At 43.6% G+C, this 21,136-nt stretch overlaps 1 protein-coding gene across 1 annotated transcript; it reads right to left on the minus strand.

Moving 5' to 3' along the window:
* Positions 1 to 568: 568 nt before the first annotated feature.
* Positions 569 to 19,615, minus strand: LOC108937639 (oxysterol-binding protein-related protein 1). The gene is made up of 14 exons (XM_018757672.1): positions 19,547 to 19,615; positions 13,646 to 13,760; positions 10,538 to 10,692; positions 8,810 to 8,885; positions 7,523 to 7,657; positions 7,282 to 7,379; positions 6,823 to 7,005; positions 5,952 to 6,059; positions 5,101 to 5,190; positions 4,835 to 4,967; positions 3,411 to 3,533; positions 3,158 to 3,281; positions 2,529 to 2,619; positions 569 to 671 (listed from the first exon to the last, which is right to left on the minus strand). The coding sequence occupies exons 3-14, from the start codon at positions 10,582 to 10,584 to the stop codon at positions 569 to 571; spliced, it is 1,311 nt and encodes a 436-aa protein (XP_018613188.1). The 5' UTR covers positions 10,585 to 10,692; positions 13,646 to 13,760; positions 19,547 to 19,615.
* Positions 19,616 to 21,136: the final 1,521 nt, after the last annotated feature.

The raw sequence follows: 21,136 nt of genomic DNA on the forward strand, positions 1-21,136 counted from the left end.
CTGACAACCTAGTCTGTGTAATATACACTTGGTACTGATACATATGGAGAAATATTACGCAATCACTACATAAGACAGTCATACATTTTCATAAATTGGTCTTTCTAGATAGTATCAATGGTTCTTCATTGCTGATGGAAGATCTCAGGAGAAGAGGTATGGAATGATAGGTTACACGCAGATGAAACATTGTCTTAGGAAGTGTTTAATTAGCACATCCAAGTTATTAGAATATATGTCTATACTGCCGAGAGTTGGAGTCCTGCCTCTGTGTCTCGGATTGTGATCCCATGCAAACTGTTGAGGTGTGTGGTCCAATAGCCCTGCCTCCCACCTTGTGGGTCTCATCCTGTGGCTGTAACTGTATCTACTCTGCATGCTTTTAACAGGCCTGGGCAGAAATGTTCCAGAGATTTGCTCTATTCGCAGGAACCCCGCAGGTCCTCAATTATGAAACAAACACAAATGCTTTCATCCCACCAAATCTGCACCATGGTGAAAAGGACGGGAAAGGTGACAGAAAAGAGTCAAGTTGTGACTTGTGATGACGAGCATGAGGAGCAGGATGCTAGTAAATGTCAGGGAGCTGGGAGTATTTCCTGTCCCAGTAGCCCCCAGAGGAGAGCCAGTCCTGGGCACCATTATGAGGGTTGTTGCCCTGGTGGAACCATCTAGAATACAACAGAAGACAAGCTGTGTTATTAACTTTAAGGGCTTGAAGAGGGATGTTAACCACACTTCAGTGCAAACAAGAATCGGACACCGAATCATGTGACATCAGTCCAAAGAGCACAGTCTAGTGTCTGTAAAAAACCAAATGAACCGTTTCTCACAGACCAAAATCACACATCAAATGTTGCATTCCAATGGTCCCTTTAAAGATCTACATGAATCCAGCTGGGTAGATACGAGTCCTAGTGAAACAGCACAGCTTGCTGGGTTGCTCAGACCCGTGTCGGTGCGTTTGTGTTCTGAGGACGCCCCGAGCTCCATAAAGCTGTCCCCCTTCAAATCACACAAACGAAAAATCCTGCATTTCATCAGCGCAGCATTTGTGTGGTTTTGTTCTGTGAAAATTAGAATTCGTGCAATTTTTTGTTTTCAGGATAAAAGAAATTACTATTTCTAGGCAGTGACATCAACCAGCGCAAGGAGTCATACCATGGCGCACTCCTTTGTACTGCGTTTGTGCCATTTAATGTAACACAGTATTTCTTTTAGTTTTGAAGGAATTAATAATTATAAATACATGATGAGATGTCACCAAGCTCCTCAAGAACAGTGCAGGGATTCGAATCAGGGCTTGTTTTCTTTGTTGTGTGTTTCTGCTAGTTTGTGCAGTTTAAAGTATAACTGATTCTTAATTTCTGAGATATTCACTTTTATTATTTCCAGACTGCGATATCACACACACACACACACACACACACACACACACACATCTTCTGAACCGCTTGTCCCATACGGGGTCGTGGGGAACCGGAGCCTAACCCGGCAACTCAGGGCGTAAGGCTGGAGGGGGAGGGGGCACACCCGGGACGGGACGCCAGTCCGTCGCAAGGCACCCCAAGTGGGACTTGAACCCCAGACCCACTGGAGAGTAGGACCCGGTCCAACCCACTGCGTCACCACACCCCACCTGCAATATCACCCAGCCTAAATATTGCCATACTACTAGCGCTGAAGTGCAAAACTACATAATAAATGTGAATGTCTTCATTCGAGTAAATTAAATGACATCAGGGGATCTCCGAGTTCAAATTTCCACTAAGTTGTTTGAAGGCTAAAAGGAACCACATATAAGGGGCAGCTCCGAAGCTCCGAGGCTCATGGATGCGGGGAGATCCAGAGCCAATCCATGTAGACAAATTGTTCTAGAAAAGGTCCAATGTGGCTGTGCCTCCCCTTGCAATGCCTCTAGCCTCCTGAAGGTGGCACCACTCTCTCCTACACACAGCAGAGCAAACCCCACTCCAGTCAGCCACAGTCTGAGCAAACCTTGCCGCGAGCACCGGGTTCCTTCTCAGACAATGACAGCAATCGCAGAATAGGGAAAGAGAGACGAATGGGGGCTGGATTATCAAACTCACAACATGGACAGCCTCCACATTATGTGGTACAAACAACGAATGAAAAAATTACAGGAAATTAGCACATGAACCAGGTGCAGAAGCGCACACAGCAGGCAAAGCAAACTGGTTTTGTCAAGAACATTTGTTTGCCTTGGGTAACATGCTCATGGGCCATCTCTGCCTATATGCAAATTCATGTATTAGCACAGTTTACAACTTTGCAGGATTAGATGCCATTGAGTATCACGCTATACGGCACCAGCCTTGCGACAGAGAAGTTTTGAGCGGCGCTGCTGGGCTGTTTACATGAATATCGTGCAAATATGCAAATGAGACAAGAAGCGGTGGCGCCGATTGGATCGGGAGCACTGCACCGCGTTGCATTATTCATAGCACTGCTCGCGGTGGCGACGGATGATGGCGGTGGGCGAACGGGAGGCCCGTTGAGATGCTGACCTTGTCTTCCAGTCTTCACCCGACTTGGAGCGGTTCTTCCGAGCTGCCCTCTGTTTCTCCTCCAGCCTCTGCTTCTCCTCACTGGCGAAATCTGACTCACAGGAGACAACATTTCACCGTGGGAAGATATTTGATCTCTTTTCTGAATGTGTCACTACATGATCAACAGTACATATTGTCTTTGGAGTCAATAAATCTATCTACCTATTATATATATATATATATATATATATATATATATATATATATATATATATGTACATTACATATATAAATTTTTTTTTCCTTCACATTCTGCTTTGGTGCAGTCTGCTTGATGTCTGATGAGGAGATGAGATGCCATATGTTCCTAGCTCTTCTACAGCAGTTCCCAGACATCTAAGACACCTGTGTGTTTCTCTGCTCTCACTGTCCTGTCCAGGTTCTCCCATACAGGTATTGCAGGTCCTCCCATACACGTATTGCCCAGGTGACCCAGATGTGCTAAAATTTTTGACTGGCACGTAACTCAGCAATTTATTCTTATTTGTATTCTTTTTACGGCAGCAGCAGCCAAGTATATTATAACACTAAGCAAGTGAGTGTCTATTATATGTTCTACCAGAATGTACCCATCAGTGACACAGTACCGATGTCTCCATTCTCGAATGCACGCATGTCTGGTCTCAGACGGCAGTCAGTCGCAGGAATGACTCCCTCCATACCCCTGTCCAGTTCATTGAGTTGCATGGCAAAGGTGGAGAAGGCATACATCTGCGGAAGGAGGAAATTAATAAATGAACCAGGGGGACCACCATTGAAACACAAATCAGTTAAAAAGCACAGAAGTGGAGCTCGGCGATCAAATTTTTGCAATTCTGCAACCGGCACTGCGGTCCCGACCTGTGCAGAATTCTCCGGTCGTGGCGATATCCTCCACAGCAGCTCGCTGCCCGGGATGACCTCTACTGTCTCAGCATCTGGAATGGGCATCTCCTCTGACTCCTCATCTGGGCCTGGCTGGGCCTGAACCACAGAACCTTTTAGCACCACAGCCACTGCGACATAACATTTCACAGTTGAACGTGTCGAGTAGGAGGCCTCGACTTGCAAACTACTGGAGAAAATCAATATTAAAAACCTTTAAAAATGCATTATTTTTTGTCTTGGTGCAGCAGGTAGCACTGATGCCTCACAGCTCTTGGGCTGTGGGTTCGAATCCGGCTCAGTCTATGTGGAGTTTGTATGTTCTCTCCATGTGTGATACATTGTTTTACTGTATATATAATTATAGGTTTGTTCATTTTTTGAGCGTTTAAGTAAAGTTTCAGGATTTCAATATATAGTTTGGTTGAAGCCGTACAAACACATATTGGAACAGGTACCACTTATAGATGTTTTTTTCCAGTTTTGCATTTATTGTGAATTGATTGGGTTTGGTTTGGGGGAGACCAATTAGAGAAAAGAGGGATGGAACGGACGGGGGAAACTTTCGAGACGCTTCTAGGAGAGTTCTAGTAGGGACAGTGCTTCGAGGTGTGAGGAGAGAGGCGGTCATATTTTCCGGTTGCTCCGAAGCAACCAAAAAGAGAAAATATCGTTATTTTGATTGTGTTTTGTTTGGAGAGTTGGAGATACTTTTCCGTGTTGTACTCGTTGTGTCCAATGAGACAAATTGTGTTAGGAAACGTCGAGTTTTTACATGAAGTTTAAAATACTCGACACTAATCACACACTGTGCGCAACAGTGAGCAGGTTTGCCTGAGGGTGTAACTGTGAGGTTATTTGTTTATAAAATTGAACTCTGCTTGTAAAATTTTTTTTAACTTTATTCATGGGTGTTTGCATTTATTTTTTATCTGTTGGGTTTTTCTATTTACAAGCTGGGGGAAATTTTAGTAAATTTGTTGTTTGTTCTGTTACCGAGCTATTTGCGTTTGGGTTATAACATTTTAGTTCTTAGAATAGAACCCAGGGGCAGTACCCTCAGGTAAACGGAGGGTGGCGCTACGTAGGTAACACTGCACTGAAAGTTATAGCTGTGGAGGAAATCAAGTAAATGAAGAATCGTATGAATGACTATAGGGAGTTTAGTTCAGTGCATCACTGAACGGTGTATTCACTGTTAATCATCTTAGATAAAGGTGGCAGTTAAATAGTAATTAACTGCAGTATGTCACTTTGGAGGAAAGCATCTCACACACACACACATTGCCTGAAAAATGCAAATGTGTATAACAAGAGACAGTAAGACTTTGCTAATAATATGTATGCAAATTGAGGGATCCCTCAAAAGTTTATCTGTGAAACACATGGGGACACGTTACTCCACCCACTGGTTTGCTTTTCTTGTCCTCTGTGTTCTTCTTGTCCATCTTCTTGTGGGCGTCATATGGTGCTGGGTCAATGGTATACAGACACTCCGTCCACTTTCCGTACAGTGCGCACAGCTTCCTTTTGCTGCATTGAGACAGGTGAATGAACCAGTGTTGAAGTGGATGGCCGCCAGCTGGGTACCACTGAATTACTTTGACACAGCACACGGTGGCGCAGAGCCGGAAAGTTCCGGGCATCCGCTGCCAAGTGGGGTCACCTTTTGTCCAGTATGTAGCCCTCCACTTTATGCAGCTCCTTGCCAAAGAGGCCGCAGCGCTTGAAGATGATGCTGCACCTTTCCCCAGTTCTGTTGAGGAAAAATGTAGAAGAGTCACTGCTGGGGACTAGCATTATTATTATAATAAGGCAAATTCTTTCACATCCAGTCCATCTACACTTTATCATTGCAACAAGGCCACTTCCTTCACACACACACACACACACACACACACACACACACACACATTTTCAGAACCGCTTGTCCCATACGGGGTCACGGGGAACCGGAGCCTACCCGGCAACACAGGGCGTAAGGCCGGAGGGGGAGGGGACACACCCAGGACGGGACGCCAGTCCGCCGCAAGGCACCCCAAGCGGGACTCGAACCTCAGACCCACCGGAGAGCAGGACTGCGGTCCAACCCACTGCGCCACCGCACCCCCTCTCACTTCCTTCACCTCCAGTCCATCTATTCTTCTTGTGCAGGAAGCTTCAGAAGTTATTCTGCTGGAAAGCAGTTATTGGTATTCAGATAATTCTACCTGAAAGTGACTTGGAAACTACATGCAGATCCCCAACATGCTGATAGCAGCAATAGTCTTCCTATTTGATTATTTTATTACATTTGAAAAAATATTTGTAACCACAGCAACACTGAGTCAAAGCAACACAGACACAGTAGTAAAGAGGGGAGATGAGTGCATAAACAAATATGAAGCAAAGACAAAAACAATATTTCAAACCTTTGATCAAGTGCCATTGTGCATAAACTTCACAAACATGTGCATAGTTTGTATGAGTTATCGTACGGTTGAAATGCTCATTTATGATGGTGAGCATCAGCCTTACTTGTGGTTGACCACCTCCACGTTGCCATACTGCTCGATCCACAGCTGTCCCACAATGATGTTGTGTACACAACAGGTGGGGTTGGACCAAGTGTAGGCTTCGTTGTGCCTGCAAGTGTAAATGTTAAATACGGTCCTAAGAGAGATTCCCACGCTTTGATGTATAGTACAGCATGATTCAATATTTAAATAGGACAAGAAATGTACCCCACAACTGGATGAGTTAGTAATTGAATGTTGTCTGTGTTAAACAAAGGTGTGGCTCACAACTATGTATACATTTAAAACCAAGCAAATTTACAGCAGGTACAGAGCACTGTCTATAGTTACTGGAACTTTCCGTAACCTACAGTGTGTGCTGGTCTTCAATATTCCTTGCCACTCTTTTTCTTTATTGAAGCCATTATTCAAAGAATAGCTATTCTCATTTAGTGTCACATGGCGACCAGGATTAGTGTATCCTGAGTTTTGTGCACCTACTTGGGCGATGAATATCGGTGCATAAAGTGGAAAGAAAGAAACTAGGTTTACATAAGAATCACATGTCTGCAGCTATGTCTCTCTTTCTCCAAATGTAATGTACACATTGTATTTTCTCTGAGATGTACGTCACTTTGGAGAAAAGCGTCTGCTAAATGAAAAAATGTAAAGCTAAGGCTAAGTAAGACGAGGGGACACTTGTGGAGTGGCAGTACCCACATGGCTTGGCATCATGCAGCAGACAGGTTTTGTTACAGTCTCCTGCCTGAGCAGATGTGTTCAGCATATAACACTGCTGGACACTATTAGTCTGTTATTAAACTAATATTCTGTTCAGCCAATGGTGCACGAACAGCTTCATTTGGTCACTTAGGGCAGGGGGTGGGACTCACATGGGGAGCTCCAGGGTTATGACACCTCTGGGCTCCGCCTCCACACTCTTCCCCCAGAACTTGAGCTTGGGGTAGATGGACCCGTGGAAAACAAAGTCGTTCTTCACTCCCTCGGCATGGAAAGCGCTGACAGGCGGGTGGTGACTGACCTGCTCCGACATCCACCGGAAACCCAGGTCTTCCCTGAGGAGTGATGTGGAAAAGGGAGCCGGAAATGACATAACTATGATCAAGTGTAATGTTCAAACATCTAGAACAGCTGGTTAGAGCCACTGCCCTTGGGCTCAGAGGTTGTGGGTCCCAATCCCACCTCCTGCGGTAGTACTCTTGGGCAAGGCACTTACCCTAAACTGATGAAAATTACCCTGCTGTATAAGTGGGTAAATAAATTAAAGAAAAGATTGGAGTCACAAACCAAAGGCCATATACTATGGTGGTCATCTCTATGGGTCATAATACCTGATTAATTCGTAGGTTTCTCCTAGAAGTGGGTTGAAAGGTTTGCCTGTCCTCTCCCATTGTGAGGCCACAGCAGACACAGCAAAAGCTGCCACACACTGCACAGACAGGGGAACAGAAACGCATTCACTTTGTGTCAAAAGCATTTCCATATGCAGACCGCAGTCCATACGAGTCTCGCTGCTTTTTGAAAAATAAACACAATAAGACACGGTTGCCGGGGGCAGGCACTTGACCACACCTTGAGCCTCTCGATGGAGTCAGAGGAGCTGTTGGCCTGGTGGAGAAGGTACGTGTGCTCCATGTACTCGGAGAGCCGCTGCAGGAAGCTGAGAGGCTCGTTGAAGATGACAGGCATGGCGATCTTGGAGAGCTCCTGGAGCCAGGATGTGGGGAACAGGAGAGAGGAAAATGGGAGGATCCCCAATGAGAAGGACACCGTGGATGGGTTCATACTCTGCTTTTAAAAGCGAACTAAGTAAAATGACCTATAAACAAAACAGCAGCACAACATTACAGTGAGGGGTTAATGCCCTGTCCACCTGAGCAAAGTCTCAGCCACAGTTTACCACACTCATGTTTCCATGGAGACCAGGTGTGAAAGCGAGAAAGAGAAATAAAGCCCCTGCTCACTGGGTGTGATGCAGGGGTGAGTCCCAGTGTAAATCTGTGTTAAAGTGAGGTCATCATAGAGCTCCTTTACTGCTAAATTTGTGCGGTTGATGTACTGCTGGAAGCCCTCTACTGCCCAGCTAGAGATGAGTTGGAGGCTGTTCAATTTCAGGGCAAAGATCAATTGAATATGTGTCACTGAAAAAGGTATTGTTTTTGTGCATTTAATTTTTTGAACACTTACTAGTTTCTTACACGCACTCCATGGGTTTTTAAAGCTAATAAAAAAATTTAGCTAATTTTGCCCTTAAGGCATGGAAAATGCATTAATATCACACACACACACATTTTCAGAACCGCTTGTCCCATACAGGGTCACGGGAAACCAGAGCCTACCCGGCAACACAGGGCGTAAGGCCGGAGGGGGAGGGGACACACCCAGGACGGGACGCCAGTCCGTCGCAAGGCACCCCAAGCGGGACTTGAACCCCAGACCCACCGAAGAGCAGGACTGTGGTTCAACCCACTGCACCACCGCACCCCCTCTGCATTAATATCAATCTTTTTTAATGTCTTGTAATATGTATTTTCATTATTTCTTGCCTCCAGCAATTTACTGTGTATTTTGTCACTTCTGAATGTTGTTTTTCTCTTGCATGAATTGCATAGTAAAGAGCCAACGTATGATAATAAAACTGGTACAAGGTGAAATTCCCCTATAGAGGAATGATGCATAATGTAGAGGGGTTACTCCTTTCTGCTGAATGTATAGAAGATTACAAGGCCTTGGCTGTGCCAGGGGTGATTTACACCAAGAACTCCTCTAGGGTTTTTATTAGAATAGGTGCAATTTACTGCATAACCACAGGATGTGATACCTGTGGGGGAGAAGGACTGGTAGGAGAGGAGGTCTCACCATTCCAATGCACTTTTTCAGCACGCTCCAGATACTGACTTTATCCCTGGAGATCATGGGCACGGGCAAAGCAGTCCTGGATAAGACCAAAATATGGAAATGTTATCAAATGAAACACACGTGTGCTTAGTCGTTAATTTGTAAGTGCAAGTGGAAGCTGAGCTGCCCCTGCTGCATACTAAAGCATATAAACACAGGGTTAGGGTTTGGATTAAAAAACTCAATGTGTGAGTCCCAAACCAAAGCAGGTATTTTTATTTTTACTATTATTATTATTACTGCTGTTTGGAGAAATGCTGATGAACATGTAATACCCAGCAATGTTCTGTTTGCACACGCTCAGCTAGATTTCTGAGGCACCTTTAGTACCCAAGTAGTCAGTATGAGAAGGTTTTCGTTATCGTGAAACCCAACCCCAGCTCAGGGCCTCTCCATCCTGGACACCAAATATTTCAGGGACCGGATGTGCTGCGACTGTAGGTCCTCATGAATCATTGACACGTTCCACATTGGGCTGCTCCTTTGACCGTGCTGCTCTCTGCTCTGCCGTGCGCCACCCATCATTGTGAATTATTCACCAAGCAGCCGCAGGATAAAATTAACAGTGCGCTGTTGTAGGAAATGGAATAGACTCTGGTGGACATTGAAAACCCTTGACCGCTACAATGTTTGGAAGGACATGAAAGCTAGAGTGCCTCGGGTTAGACAGGAGGGCGGTTAAAGGAGATGGGGGGGGTGCTTTCTCTGAGGGGGTCCAAGCGCTGGCACAAGGACACTGGAGAGACACTATTGATTATATGCAAAACACCAGGAAGCTGCAGTCGCTGATGGAGCAGCACACAGGTCTGCGCCCATCAGCGGCCTGTTTGATTAAATATGTCTGATAAATACTTCTCCTTTTCTGAAACATGATATATACACAGTATGAAGAAGAAAGATTAGACTGTCATCTTGTTCTGTCTAATCTGAACTCACTGATCGACATGCACTCATCTGCTCAAGTGGCACAGGCATGTTGGAAACCACTAGAACGCCCAGTAGAGGGAGCAGCCACTGATTCTTGAACCCCTCAAAGTTTATGTTTCTCCCAGTTCCTTAACCTGGGATGTTTTTGTTTTCTTTTCCTCAGTTTCCAGATGGATACCTCCAGTCTAACTGAACTGCATCTACCTTCAGTCTTTCCCACTGTGCTGATTAGGCTGTGCTGCTCAGTAATAACTAATTTGAAATATCTATTTAGTTGTTAAATTATTGGTTATTCCTGCTGTTAATGTAGTGCGCTCGTATTTTTTCCCTGAGGTCTACATCGCTTTAGAGAGAAAAGCGTCTGCAAAATGTATAAATGTAAATGTATTTCTGTGCTAGACTAATTTTGCTTGCAACACCATCAACTGCTAGCTATCTTGCAACTTTGTAAGCCCCATTTTGCTTTTTATTACCTATTGTTGCAGGCTGCCTTGGACAAAGGAGTCAGCTAAACAAAGAAATAATTGAATTCATTCATTTGTAATAGAAGGCAAAAGGAGAAAAGAATTATGGTGGTGCAAAAAACATGCATGCAGTAACACAGTGTGTGGTGGCAGCATCCACCCTCACACATATACATAAATCAAGGGTGCTTGCTCAACAGGGGGTAAGATTTGAACCCGTGTCCTTTGAGCTTAAAGTGGCAGCCCTAACCATGCCTCTTGCTCCTCACACACCTTTGGAAATTGGATATTAACTCACCTGTGCTTTTTGATCCCGTTGCAGTGGGACTTGTCCTGTTGGGACATGGCAGCAGGCAGTGGGTGGGGGGTCAGGTGACTGGAATAAATTAGACTGATGCCCCCTAATGTGGAGGGCTGAATGGGTTCCACTCAGGAAGAGCCTGGAGTTTGGGTCTGGATCGGAGGGGAGAGAGCGCAAGCAAGGATGAGAACGGGATTAAGCCTTTCTGATTCCCTTCCACCTTCCTCTTACTGAGCTCACTTTGACCCATCAGTCTCGTGATATCATCATAGTCTCACAGCAGCCTCCATAAGGTGTTTGTCTGAACACACTTAAGAGCTGGAACAAAATTATCGATATCAAGGGCCAGCAGTGGACAGCTGCCCGCACTTTTTATTTAGAGATTGCTTCTGTTGTAACAGAACCGGGAAAATTATGAAGTATAATAATGACTTAAATATTCTGATTACACACACACACACACTTTCCGAACTGCTTGTCCCATACAGGGTCGCGGGGAACCAGAGCCTACACAGGGCGTAAGGGACACACCCAGGACGGGACGCTAGTCCGTCGCAAGGCACCCCAAGCGGGACTCGAACCCCAGACCCACTGGAGAGCAGGACCTGGTCCAACCCATTGCGCCACCGCACCCCCTCCGTACATTCTGATTACTTGGGTGTTATTGTAAATACTGTTCATTTTAACAGGAGAAAGTTCTAAGTGTTTGCGTGTATTGTAACATTGTGCTGGACAGATAATATCACAGTTTACGATCTTTGTCCCTCTTGTGTACCACAATCCAGCAGGAATTATTTTTGTAAATTTACAATTATAAACTTAGATATGTTAAGTTCAAGTTGTTTTATTCTCATTCCTCTATATAGCTTGTATACAGTGAAACAAAATGTAATTTCTCAGGATACCATGGTGCAACACAAAACAAAGTACAAGACAGTAAATAAATATACAGCACAGGACGTGGATGCAGACATGGGCTGTGAACTGTAGGCAGTTTGTAGTGTATGGAGTCATGCCGTGTTAGCTGTTTGACTGTGCCAGGTGAGCGTTGGGAGGCAGCAGGATGTTGAGTAATCTGACTGCCTCAGGGAAGAAACTGTTGCGGAGTCTGCTGGTGGTGGCACGGTTGCTCCTGTACCTTCTGCCAGACAGCAACAGGGCGAAGAGCCTGTGAGAGGGGTCTTCCACGGTGCTGGTGGCTTTGTGGATGCAGCGGTTTTTGTATGAGGAGTCGATGGTGAGTAGAGGGACTCCGGTGATCTTTTCAGCTGTTCTTACAACTTGCTGTAGGGTCTTGCATTCAGAGACTCTGCAGTTCCCGTACCACACGGTGAGACAGCCGGTCAGGACGCTCTCTCTTGTCCCTCTGTAGAAGGTGGTGAGAATGGGAACGGGGAGTTTGGCTATCTTCGGCCTCCATTAGAAGTGAAGATGCTGCTGGGCCTCCTTGTCTAGGCGGGTGGTGTTCAGCGTCCGGGAGAGGTCCTCTGTCATGTGCACACCAACAAACTTAGAGCTTTTGACTCTCCACAGTTGTTCCATTGATGTGCAGTGGTGAGTGGTCTACTCGGGTCCTTCTGAAGTCGACAATCTTCTCTATAGTCTTATCAATATTAAGGGATAGATTGTTGTCTTTATACCATTCTGCGAGCTGGTTCACCTCCTCTCTGTATACTGACTCATCATTGTTGCTGATGAGGCCCACAACTGTAGTGTCGCCAGCAAACTTAATGATATGATTCGAGCTGTACTTTGCAGCACAGTCATGAGTCCCCAGGGTAAACGGCAGTGGACTGAACACACAGCCCTGGGGAGCGCCGGTGTTCAGTGTGGTGGTGCTGGAGGTGAAGTTTCCGATCCTGACGGACTGCGGTCTCCCTGAACCGGTTTATACTATTCCGCAATCACTCCCCTTTTCGGAGCCTATGAACCAACAAAAGTTGTAAATACTAACATTATTTAGTTTAATAATTTATGTAAATGTTTATATTTAGTTTGTATTTAGTGTAATATTTTTAGTTTAATCAATATTCCCTTTTGGTTCAATGACTAATTTGGGCACCAGTGCCATGAACTGTGATGTCGATGCCAATACTGCTGTGTAAATTTGTAATTGTATATTTTGTGTAGACCATAGCAGTTGGAACTACTTGTATCAACAATGAAAAATAACTGTTATATGCAGACGAGGAAGGAGTTTGAACCCAGTTTGTTATATGAAGACCACACACATTTTAATCATTTAATTGTTTTAAAATCCCTAAAACCTGTTTGAGGTCCCAACAACACTGGTCATTAACAAGCAGTTCTCACCATGAGTAAAAACTGTAGGAAAAAATTTCCAGGAAGTGAACCACATATAGTGGCGAAATGGATGATTTTCCTTTTTTTCAAAGCCAAACTTTTGAATGACAGGGTTTAATTGGCATTTTCTCTCAAAGCCAAATACACATCTTTGATCATGGCTTGAAGCCACATAAAAACCCTCAGACTGGTGGGGATGGGCGCACTGCACAGAACCAACAAGGAAATAATTCTGTGATCTGGACTGATCCAAAGCGGCGGTTACACAAGGGAATCCAGCTGACTTTGCCCGGCAGATGGGAAAATTCATGAAAAAGCACACTGAACAATGTCCATATCTGATATATTTCCTTTTCACCATTGGAAACATCGCAACACCAGTAGACAAAGACATACTAAATAAATTCTAAACCAGTTCTTAACATTGCCACCAATATGGTGGAATGAGCTTCCCATGTCCCTCAGAGCTGCTGAATCTCTCCCAGCATTCAAGAAGGGTCTCTGTCACACCCCTTTCAAAGGCTGATCTCACAACAGTTGCATAGATGAGTCCAACATCATCTGTTTTATGATTATTTATGTATTTGCTATTTCAATGTCACTTCTATAGGTAGCTGCTTGAGGGACCTGAACCAGCAACATGGTGTATCAGACAAACAACCTGTCTGTCAATAATCCTGTATCTGTGTCTAAAGTTTGTAGTCTGTTGTTTAATGCAAAAGTGGAACTTGTCAAAAGTTATGGGACTAAGGAGAGGAAACGTCATGCACTAGCAGAGGGGATCGTAGACGGTAAACTCACCAGAGTGGGCATCATCCCTGGTAAGTGAACAATAATGAGACCCTCCTTATGAAGGATTGCTGTCCTAGGAGAATCAAGATCTTCTCAATGTCCTGCCCAGCAGTCTAGGAATGCACTGAAAGACAGGGATTTAAGATTGACCTTAAAACATCAGCAATATAATTTCATCATTCAGAACCAACAAGGAAATAATTCTGTGATCTGGACTGATCCAAAGATTTTTTTTAAAACAACAAAATACTGGAATGCACTGAAAGACAGGGATTTAAGATTGACCTTAAAACATCAGCAATATAATTTCATCATTCCATTCCATTCCAGTATTTTGTTGTTTTAAAAAAAAATCTTAAAGCCATTTTCATAGTCTAATACCAGCTGTTTACAACCAATTAGGTTGTAACCCCCAAGGGAAGGACAAAGACAATGACTCTGTTGCAATTTAAAATTAGGACAGCAATATTTTATACACCACAGCCTGTATTTCCCTTAGGTTACACTTATTTCCAGCAATTCCACCTAATGAACAATAATAATGCGCCACAGGTTACTAGTATGTCAACATCACTAGGATGTTGCCATCTAACTCAGGTTTTCTCCGCTGATGCCCTCAAGGCTATAGTAACTGGTTTATGGTTACACCAAAATCTGAGGGTTCAAGCTGCCAGGCAGACCCGAGTTATATGACCCCAGTCACACAGCCCCAGTGACACTCCGGTCTCAGGTTAGGTGGGCCTGCCAGGAATGGAGACAGAGCTCCTGTCCTCTACAGGCTCTCCTTTCTTTGGACTGACATGCAACACCCAGTTTCTGAGAACAGCAGGTCCATGGACTGTGTGTTCATGAGAACAGAACCTGAGCCCTATTGGTAGAACCTGACAGATTGCTTTTATGGCATTATGTGTCATTGTACCTCTTCAAAACCCAAACTCACCCCCAAAGTCCTGACACTGCAATGTGCAAGAAAATACCTGCATAGCCATATGAGTTCCAGTGTACACGTACGTAGATGTGGCTATATAAGCACAGTATAGCAGTGCAAGTACAGTATATGAGTATTCATAAACGGGAGTCAAAAATTAAGCACCATGAGTACTGAGGTATGAGGTATATGAGTATTGGTCTATAAGCATCAATATATGGGTGCTTGTTGCTGTATGATGTGTGTGTATGAAGTGAGGGTGTGGAGTCATTCACATCTGTACATGTTACAGGACTGTGAAACTCTGGAGTGTGAGGTCAGTTAGATGTTGGCTCATCTTTTGTGGGTTTCGCCATAACCTCTCATGGCAGCGCAACGCAATATTTAAGTCTAAGCCACGGATTCCTTTGTGTAACAGCTGTCTTAAATGGGAGCTGCCAGCAAAGGGTAAATGCAGCCCACTGTGTGCTGAGCGAGAACTAGAGTAAATAAAAGATCCGATCAGCATGTGACTCCGAGTTCCGGGATAAAAGAACTCTCAGAGGAGTTGTGTCATGGCAGACAGTAATTAAATCCCAGTTGGGGCCACCTGGGGTCCGCCTGGGGTCTGCCTGTAGCTACGGTGGGGAATGCAGGGGAGTCATGACAGGAGTGGTATCTGCAGCCCAGGGAACCAAGGTGGAGAACACAAACATGCACATTTTTTAAACGTTTAGTCATGTATTTGCTCATCCTCACGTGAGCAGACTAATAAGGGGTTTCAGTCGTGTTACTGACCAGCCTTTCCAATGTATCATATGTGCAGTTTTTTTTATTACATTCACATGATATTGTGTTCAACATAAACAAAATGTTTGTTTTTGACAAAACAAAGCACTAAATAACAATATGCCAAAATATTTTTCTTTTTTTTTCTGGAGATTTTTTAAGATATAATAAAAAAATTTGTTTTGCACTGGGCTATCCTGCTATTCCGGTATCTGATCACTCACGGTCCTGTCATGTGTGGATGAACTGTATAGATATTAACTCAGCCACCGAGGTCAAAAAGAGTGCAGTTAACATGGTAGAGTTTGTTGTTATATATCTAGTGGCACGGATTCCCTCGTGAGTATCGTATCCATACCCGGGGATGTTCGTCACCCCTTTTTTGACAAGCTCTATGACCCGGACATACGGCCACCCATGAGCGAGCGCGTGCACGCCCTGTCCGTGGTTGTGTTCTGTTGTATAACCCAGGGATAAAAGCAGTATCTCCTCTCCCTGGCATCATACGCCCTGGTGCACATGCTCTTGCTGCAGATGGGCCCTGCGTTTTGCTGAAAACTCCGGGGAGCTCCTTTTCTCCCGCTGCAAGACCCTGTGGGTTTCCGCAGATCTTTGAGCTCACAATGGATGGAAAACAACGGCACAGCTGAGCAAGAAGGGCCCACTTGAAGGCTCAGTGGCAGCTACCATAATGGTGTCCCTGAAGTCAAAGTCAGCTTTGTCATTGCATCTATAGGTAAGTTATACATACAGGGGAACAAAATTTCGTTTCTCTTTGGACCTCTGTGAGATATAGGACACACAGTGCAAGACAAGTGCAAATACAGGACAGTGCAATACAGACTAGATTTCGGTGACAGTATACACAATATACAATATATAGAGACAATATAAATACTAAAAACATTTAGATATAATACACAGTACAAAGAAAACTATACTGGTAACAAGCTGAAAAACACCTGCATTCACCCTCATTATTCCCCCTTTGCTGTTGTATTCACTTTGAACCAATAAAGTGGCACACAGTCTGGTGGCTCTGTAACTCTAACTCAGAAAACGGAACATTAGGATTTTTTTAAAAAAATCCTGATGCTCTCATGTTCGAAACCCTGAATCCACCTTGTCCTGTGCTTCTGGATCCAATTCCCACTCCTAGTTATGTCCAGTTTCAAAGAGATTCATGTCCATTTTAAAGTTGCTACAGACAAGGAGAAAGAAGCTTGATTGTCAAGGCTTCCAGCATGATACAAGTTTCCAGATCTGACATCATTTGACATTTCGAACAAAAATGCCAAGACCCTCAAGAGGCAGGTACATCAGTGTGTAACAGGCTGCATGACCTTTTCAGATCAATGGAGTTCAAAATTGCTTGTTCAAGGAGTGAATATGCTTGAAAAAATAAAATAAATAAAAAGATGATTTCTATTTCAAACTCATTTTGAAAGTCCCAGCAAGAACTGACCAGTACTGATTTCATATTTATCGACAATCATATACTATCAGGTGCTAACACTTTGACCTTTACTTCCATCAGGTCGCATCAGAAGCTAGCACATTGGGCTTATTGACTATAATGTAGTTCAGTATTTGCATCCCTCAGTTTACTGAATTAATTTGTTCCTAACGGTGCAGATATCAAAATTTCGGATACTGAAACCCTGCTTCCCATTACTGAGGATAACTAATAATAATGTGTTGTAGGAACCTTTTTTCTCAGATTTTACTAGAACACTTCAAAAGATCTGTATAACTGTCAGACCATGATTTCAGCACGGTAAACACATTTTCACGGTAACTGTTCTAGGGTAACCTGGTTTTCTGTTTAGTTGGTCAGTTCTCCAAAGGATGAGCAATGAGCAATAAAGCAAACCTGGGTCCATTGAGCATGCCACAGTTATAGTGAACAAGTTTATAAAAAAAAAATGCACTACTGTTAAAATGCACATACATAACAGAGAAACCATCAGTTAAAGTTTTCCTGTGTCCACAACTATTTAACTAAATAACGCACTCGCTATGGCAGGAACACACTCCTTTGGAATTTCAGACACTTCCCATATTGCCCCACTCTATTAAAGCAACACACTCATATTCCAAACACACCCACAGATGATGAGATGATGAGATCTGGATACAAACACATCAACTACAACACATTACTGCACTTCTGCTTCAGTTACACAATGCATTTTTTTGTGACACACTTTGGATAAATTCAGTAATAGTAAATATTAATTTTATTTATACAAAGTCTAATTTTTCAGTTTAATTTTTTTGTTCTTTACTTATAAAACGAAATTATGTATCAAACACAAGTTGATCCTTTGATGTTGTTGCCAATCATATAGTATCAGAAGCCAATTAATTCACCTTATATACCATCATGCAGCTTTACAAGCTAACCCTTTCACCATATTAACTAACATGTAATATCACAAGCCAACAAAATGGCAATATTGATCAACATGTTGTATTAAAGAGCTAATACATTCGCCTTACTCTCCATTATATACGCACACACACCTTGCCCTTACTTTTATCTTGTACTGTCAGGTACAAACACTATGACAATGAATGGTCTGTATGGCAAGGTAGGGGTTTTGAGACATCTTCTGTTATATAGTACAAGTACAAGTAGATTACCATAATAACATGACCTTGTCTGTGTACATGCAACTGGACAGTGGTAATTCAGTTAGTCTGATGCTCCTTTCAATTAATCCTATGAGGATGTCGGTCCTTTTTATTCTGTACCAACACAGCCAATACCATATCCAGTTACATCCCCTCCCTGTTTCAACCATGGAACTGGAGGGCAAGTGTTGGAAGAAGGACCATCAGTGAAATGTAAACATGGTTGATACAAATGTACAGGTGGGAGTTTTCACCTTACCTTTATGGAAGGTACTTATACTAGTGTAATTTTCAATATCCAGCTCTATTCATGTGTAATCAGGACTATGGCATAAAAGTCACTAGAAGATATAAGATGGAACATTTGCAAAAGACGCTGCTCATCATAAAAATAATAATATCCTGAAATTAGCTCACAATTTACAACATTACTACATGCCATCTGCATAAATTTGTCATGGTTTAGGTTTCATTATTATTAAAAAAATGTCATTCAGGGTGATATGCTGTTGAGTGACCATGTTGCTACTGCTTGCATGTTAAAGTTTAATTACAGTCAGTGTCAGCTCACAGTGAAACACTCCTACTTATAATCTCATTACTGTGTTCCCCGAGTCAGGTATTTATTGGATTGTCATGGCTTTGGCAGCACGAAGCTGGCCTCCGAATGGACCTGGACACCCAACAGTCTACAAACCTTACTATAACAGGATACTGTTTTCTGTGCTCTGAAATAGCCCAAATGTTACCTTGCACATATTGTTTCGATGTTTGATTGAAGGACAAAGGTTGTATTCAAGGACAACATGGCAGCAGCTGATGGCCATGAGCTAAATAGTGAAGCTGTTTTTAGAATAACGGCAGCGATGCAGAAACAAGCAGACAGGTAGAGTTTCCAAGGAGCTGTCAAGAAAACCTGATAAATGTCAACAGACAACAGAAAAAATCCTAATTGTCTCATAGTAAAACAACTGATCAGTAAAACAACCACAATGCAGTTGCCCCTAACACAGTGCATTGCTGCCTTGCCTCCACTTACCCCAGGTGCTGAGCTGGATCTACCACACCTTCTCTGGACATCCTGCCCCATTGACGACACACACACCCTTCTACAGCTTGCCAGAGGACAATGTGAGTCTCCAACACATGCCCGATCCTGATGCAAACCCAAACCCAGCCGTCTTCTCAACACTTACCGGTCAACACGAAAATCTTCCCTCTCAAGTTACGCAAACCCATTTCACGCTTGCTTTGACATCTGTGCCACCTCTTATCTAGGTTACTTCATTTATATTAACACACGAGCTATATATATAGATCACAGTTTAATTTAGCAGCTTTTCTGAAAACAAAATCTGCATTAATGCCGTTTAGGCGATGAACATAACTTAGAAGCAGGAAAGCCTTAGAGGACATGAAAACGCAGTTCTTCGCTCTAGCATGCACAACTGAATGAACCAGTACAAACCGCTCTCTGTGTCTGAGGAATACCAGCAAAAGCGGAGCCAGGCGGGAAAATTAGGTCACAGTTCGAACAGAGCCAACTGAAGATGCCGCTCATATTTTTCTGCTAGTACCTTTCTGGTCCCAGGGTGTCACCAGCTATTCTTCTTCCTTCGTTTGCCTCTCCTCAGCCCGTGTCTGCTTCTGAGCATGTGTGTGTGTGAGTGTGCGCATGCTTGTGTGTGCGTGTGCGTGTGTGTGTGTGTGTGTGTGTGTGTGTGTGTGTGTGTGTGTGTGTGTGTGTGTGCCGTTCGTCTCTGAGTATTGGGTGTGACGGCCGCGGGCTGAGTGCAGACCTCAGCACAAAGCAGATCCTCCAGCCACCGGGGCCAGCCTCCCCAGGGCCGGTGTGCCATAACTGCAGCGACACATGGTGTCACAGTACCTTGTCTGCTAGGATGGGACTAGCAGGTGCCTGTGGCCAATGAACAACCTCTTATCAACAAGGGGCAGAAGAAAACATGTGTGGATATTAACCTGAACATTAATACACTGCAGGGTGTTCATTTTTCTATACCACTGCAGAAACACTCCGGGTCATCTTCACCTTTCGTACGTTTCATCGGCCAGATGCAGTGTGCGGCTTTATCAAAAATCTGTTGTTCAGCAAATGAATGTTATATGCAGCTCAAAACAATTACAAGAAACTTTTTGTATTATTGCTGAAAAACTATCTCCAGGCACCAAGCATGTTGATCCAAGTATTATATTACTTTCGTTAACTATAACTAGTGTTAATATTGCAGTTGTACAAATAATCACAGTATTAGGAAGGTACTTGCATCACATTTTTGGTTGGAGAGACACGTTTCTACCTGTCCGGACAAACACACCTTTTCCAGACTTGAAAGTCATATTTTTTCCTGTCTGCTTTCCTCGCACACCTCCTCTGTGGAGACACAAAAACCGGCTCTCGACCCCAAGAAAACCTATGTCTGGAAGCTCTTAAAATTATTTATGATCTATTGTCTGATAACTCGACCATGCAACCCACATTATCACATACTCACCTGTTCCAAAGTAATTTTCATAACAAAAAGAGTGAAATAAACAAAGGTTCGCCTTCCTTCAAGATACAGTGGGACTGAGTTGCTGTCAGTGTATTTATGGCTTAGGTGCACCCTTCGAACCATGTGGCATTCTTTTGGAATTATATTGACAAACAGTGAACAGTCAACGGTGAAGCAAGTTGTTTGGGAGAACCCCTCCTTTTTCAGACCCCACAGGAGTCTCCAAGTACGATGGCTAACCAAAGTACAAATAAGTACAGATTATAAATTAAATAAGTACAAATAAAAAAACCCCACAAAAGAAAGAACACTAAGATATCCAGAATTTCAAGCTCTCATACCTCTAATATGACCTGTGCACATTTCACACAATTATTTGCACATTCATGCAGTGAAGAAAAAAGTAATTGTCAGTTCTCTTTTAGCTTTCATTTTCAGCAGAGCCTACTGGTAAATGCAGAGATCAACTCTGCAGGTCAAACCCACTGCAGGCAGACACATTGATCTTCTAGCCCCCGCTGCCTACTGCCTTCTAATCTCATGGTGCGATAAATGAAGGTTTCTTGTTAATTGTTGTTTTGAGCCCCTCTGTTGCTCCATCTTCAAGAACGGGGCTGTCACCATTATCCCGGAAGAGCACTTTCTCCACCTCCA

This window comes from Scleropages formosus, chromosome 7, assembly GCF_900964775.1.
Source record: "Scleropages formosus chromosome 7, fSclFor1.1, whole genome shotgun sequence".
Lineage (NCBI taxonomy): Eukaryota > Metazoa > Chordata > Actinopteri > Osteoglossiformes > Osteoglossidae > Scleropages > Scleropages formosus.

Bases quoted from the DNA above. Each gene is read 5' to 3' on its own strand.
- LOC108937639 (XM_018757672.1), bottom strand. From the start codon at position 10,584: ATGTCCCAACAGGACAAGTCCCACTGCAACGGGATCAAAAAGCACAG. The intron at 7,658-8,809 runs GTGAGACCTCCT...TCCTGGCTCCAG, and splicing joins TGAAAAAGTGCATTGGAATG to GAGCTCTCCAAGATCGCCAT. The intron at 6,060-6,822 runs GTGAGTCCCACC...TTACACTTGCAG, and splicing joins ATAACCCTGGAGCTCCCCAT to GCACAACGAAGCCTACACTT.